Raw genomic sequence first — 4,784 nt, 5'->3', positions numbered from 1 at the left:
ATTGTTTGTTCATCTACTTTTCCTCTACACAAGACATTTCCAGTTTCAACTAGTGTTGGAGATGAGTTGCAATCAAACATATCAAATCTCTTTAGTACATCAGAGATATATTTCTTATGGTGCATCAATATGACACAATGCCCAGATCAGACATTTCAAATTCTGATTTCAGCTTTGTTTTGATGTCCTCTATCTATTCATTTCTACATCCTGTTATCAAAAGATCATCTACATACAAGTATATTATTACTGATGCTTCTGTAGGTGAGCCTTTTATGTAGATTCCATGTTCACTAGTGCATCTGAGGAGACCTTATTTCATAAGGAATCCATCTATCCTTTTGTTCCATGCCTTGGGAGCTTGTCTCAGCCCATAGAGTGCCTTGTGTAGCTTGTAGATGTTTTGTTCTTGACCAGGAACCTCAAAGCCTAGAGGTTATGACACAAACACTTTCCTGTCCAATAGACCATTCAAGAATGCTGACTTTACATCCATTTGGCTCAAGCTCCAACTTTTTGAGCTTGCAATAACTATCACAAGTCTTACATTCTCAATTCTTACAACTTGTGCAAACACTCCATCAAAGTCTAAACCAAGTTTTTGCAAGAACCCCTTGGCAACCAACCTGGCCTTGTACTTGGCCATTGATCCATCTAGATTGTACTTCAACTTGTAAACCCATTTTACTACAATGGCCTTTTTTCCTTTGGGTAGTGTTGTGAGTTCCCAAGTATTGTTCTTTTCAATTGACATGATCCCTTCCTTCATAGCTTCAGTCCAACATGCTTCTTTGATTGCTTGATCAAAAGAGATAGGTTCTATTTCAGCTAAAAGAGCCATGTGAACTAAGTCTCCATCTGATGTGATGGTGGATCAGACTAGACTTCATAATCCCTCAGTCTTGCTGGCCTATTTCTTTGTCTTTGAGGTCTCTCATTTGTGTATGCAATATCTTCTCTAGTTGTAGAATTCCATCTGGCTCATCTAATTTGTGGGTGTGTCAATTGAATCCCAATCCCAGGACTGAGTCTCATCAAACCTGAGATCTCTACTATATGAGATAACATTGGTGCCTAGATTATAGACCTTGTATGCCTCTGTAGAGTCATATCCTAGGAAGATCAAGTTCTCCCCTGTATCATCTAGCCTTCTTATCTTAGAGTCAGGGGTGTGTCTATAGCAAATTGCCTCAAACACTTTGAGATGTCTCACACTTGGTTTAACACTAGACCGAGCTTCTTCTGGAGTTACTTTGTTCAACCTTTTTGTTGGACATCTATTGATAATATAAGTTGTAGTAACCACTACTTCACCCCTGAATCTCATAGGTAGTTTCTTTGTCCCCCCTCCATCACTTCTTAGCAACTTAAGCTTATTGCCACATTGCTTTTCAGACAAAGCCTTTGATCGAGGCCGTACCCGATACAAATAATAGAACAATTAAAACTGCAGTACTAGGAAGTGACTCATAGGTCATTTCCCAAGGATTATCTTTCAAGCAAAGCTTCAAACACCTTATGCTCACACACACAAGGGGTTTTTTGTTGTTGGATAGTATGAACATAAATCAAATTCAGAAACAGTAGTTAAGCAATGTAATGAAATGACTAAATCTCTTTGGTTCGTTTGTTCACAACTCAATCCTCGGTTTCAAAAGATTATTTTCAGATTCCAACCATTAACTTCCGAATTTGTTGAGAATCAATTAACTAAGCGATAATCAATTCAAATTTCCAGAACCTAAACCTCTAACTAGGCGAAATCAGTATAAGCATGAAACGATTAACAAATTCACACGAACTAAGCATTTATGCACTAGAGAGAGTAAATCAACTAAGTGAAGATAAACTCAACCAACCAGTTTCTAAGCAATGGAATTAAGCAAACCATATTCAGANTTATTTTCATATTCCAACCATTAACTTCCTAATTTGTTGAGAATCAATTAACTAAGCGATAATCAATTTAAAGTTCCAGAACCTAAACCTCAAACTAGGCGAAATCAGTATGAGCATGAAACGATTAACAAATTCATACGAAGTAAGCATTCATGCACTAGAGAGAGTAAATCAACTAAGTGAAGATAAACTCAACCAACCAGTTTCTAAGCAATGGAATTAAGCAAACCATATTCAGAAATAAGATAGAAGAAATCAACAATAAAGAAACTGAAAATGTATTAATAACAAAACCTTAAGAGTTGTGATATATTACAAAGGAACTTAGTCTAGAAATTTAGCCTTCCATGGCAATGGAAGAACAAACCGAAAATGAAAAATGAAGAAGAAGTGAAACCCTAGAAGAGCAAAAAGAGGGAAAACAGAAATGTAGTGTATTTAAAAAATGAGGGAAAATGAAGTGTGTGTGTTTGGAGTGGGGAACCCGAATTTAACCCATCCAACACACATAAAACCAAATTGGGTCTAAACAATGGGCCCAAAGCTAAATTACAATAAAAACAACTCCTAAAATAAAAATGCAATATTCACTTCAGCACATATCCTCGACTTCCATAATGTCCAAAATGTCATTGGTGTCAAATGTGATATAAAAATGGTAATAGATTTAATGAGGCCAAATAATCCCAAATTAACTCATTTTGTCCAATAAAGTCTAAAACACTAAACCATGTGAAACAAAGTCAATTAGGCACCAAGAATCATCAATCATGCTAAATTAAGGTTATGAATAGTGTGTAATATATTGCTCATCAGCCTTAAAGCTTCTGAATTTGTTGAAGACTTCATTTTTTCTCTTCAACAAGTAAATCCATAGCTTTCTAGTAAAGTCATCCTTGAAGGTCACAAAGTAGTTGTTTCCTCCAAGGGACTGAACTTATAGAGGCCCACATACATCAATATATACTACCTCTAATGGCTTGGTTGATCTAGATGGTATATGTGATGTGAAGGAATTTCTGGACTGCTTACTTGTGATACATTCCTCATAGTTAAGTTGGAGACTTCATGTTAGGTAATCCAGTTACCAATCTTTCCTGGCATTTCTAAGCTTTTGAAATTCAGATGACCAAGCCTTTGGTGCCCTGTCCATGTCTCTTTCTGCTATGGTCTCTAGACATCTATTGTCACCAAGATTGATGCTAATCTTGAATGTCCTATTATATGAAAGAGGTGCCTTTAAGATAAGAACTCTTTTCTTGTTGAAAACCTTCAACATTGTGTCTTTCATCCTCATTTTGTACCCTTTTTCAAGTAACTGGCGACCCAAGCTTATCAAGTTGTTTTTCATCTTTGGCACATATAGTACATTTGAGATATATGAGGTTGTTTCATTTTTCCTTCTTATCACTATGATGTAGCTGTCATTTGCAAACTTTACCCTTGTCTTCACATAGTCATCAAAGGACATGAGCCATTCCTTATGCCCAATCATATGACTTGAGCATCCTGTGTCTAAATACTAATTGTTAGATGAGAGTTGTTGATCTCCTTTTGTAGTGACCATTAACACTTTCTCATATATTCTCCTTATCTGCAAATTAGAAACCTTTCCTTCTGCCATCAACAAGACCTCTTCATCTGAGTCTTCTTCTTTGGCTAGACTGAATTCTACATCCTTACCCCTCATCCTGAGTTTACATTCTGATGCAAAATGGCCCCATCTTTTGCAGTTAAAGCATTGGATTTTGCTTTTGTCCATCTTCTTCTTTCCACCGAACTTATGATTTCCCTTCTTGGCATTTCCTGACTCAACATCATGATTTAAGTTAGTTGAGTTGCTCCGTGAATATCCTCTTCCAGTGTTGTTTAGCTTATCTTCCTCAATTTTCTTCCCTGGATTCCACTTTCCATTGTCCTTGTTGTGTCTGACAAAATTCTCAAAGTTCTTTTTCTTCTTGAACTGAGCACTTAGAGCTTGTTGGGATTGTATATCTGACATCCTCTTAATAAATCTCTGCTCATGTGCCTCAAGTGAACCTTGTAATTCATCAATTTTAAGAATTTCAAGGTCCTTTGATTCTTCAATTGCAACAACAACATGGTCAAGTTTGGCAAAAAGTGTTCTCAAGATCTTCTCTATAATACTTTGTTCTGGTATTCTTTCACCATGGCTTCTCATTACATTGGTCAAAGTACGAATTCTTGTGAAGTAATCTGCTATGGTTTCTTGATCTTCCATCTACAATTTGTTCTGGTATTCTTTCACCATGGCTTCTCATTACATTGGTCAAAGTACGAATTCTTGTGAAGTAATCTGCTATGGTTTCTTGATCTTCCATTTGCAACAACTCATACTTTCTACGCATCATTTGTAGCCTTACTTTCTTCACCTTCATCCCACCAGAATAGCATTTGTCTAGGATTTCCCATGCTTCCTTGGATGATGTTGTTGCATAGATCTTTTCATGATCCACATATTGATGTATTAAGAAAATTGTCTTGCAATCTCTTTTCTTTGCATATCTGAATTCCAGTTTCTCTCCTTCAATTGAGTTCTCCTCAATTTCTTGAACCCATAGTTGCAAACATCTAAACGTTCTTGAAATCCAAAAATAGTCTTCATTTGGATGCTCTAGTGATCAAAGTTCTTCCCATCAAGAATGGGTAGATTCATATTGAATCCAATCGAGGTTGTCATTTCTTAACGCGTCTAAGTTGGCTCTTGATCCTTGCCCATTGTGAACTTTCTGCCATTGAATCTCCTTGAATCGTTGAAGGGCTTCACCACAGGCTTCTTGATTATATGGCTCTTGATACCACTGTTAGAAGAAAGAAAAGAAAGAAATGATTTAACCGATTAAGATAGGGTTGTAATCGATTAT

At 36.4% G+C, this 4,784-nt stretch overlaps 1 protein-coding gene across 1 annotated transcript; it reads right to left on the bottom strand.

The window, feature by feature from the left end:
- Positions 3,422–4,141, bottom strand: LOC109334003. The gene has a single exon (XM_019569578.1). It carries the CDS (start codon positions 4,139–4,141, stop codon positions 3,422–3,424), a length of 720 nt encoding a protein of 239 aa, XP_019425123.1.

This window comes from Lupinus angustifolius, chromosome LG19 (genome assembly GCF_001865875.1).
Source record: "Lupinus angustifolius cultivar Tanjil chromosome LG19, LupAngTanjil_v1.0, whole genome shotgun sequence".
Taxonomy (NCBI): Eukaryota; Viridiplantae; Streptophyta; class Magnoliopsida; order Fabales; family Fabaceae; genus Lupinus; species Lupinus angustifolius.
This window is presented reverse-complemented; position numbering and strand designations above follow the sequence as displayed.

Excerpts from the sequence above, each read along its gene's own strand:
- LOC109334003 (XM_019569578.1), bottom strand. The coding sequence starts at position 4,141 with ATGGAAGATCAAGAAACCATAGCAGATTACTTCACAAGAATTCGTACT.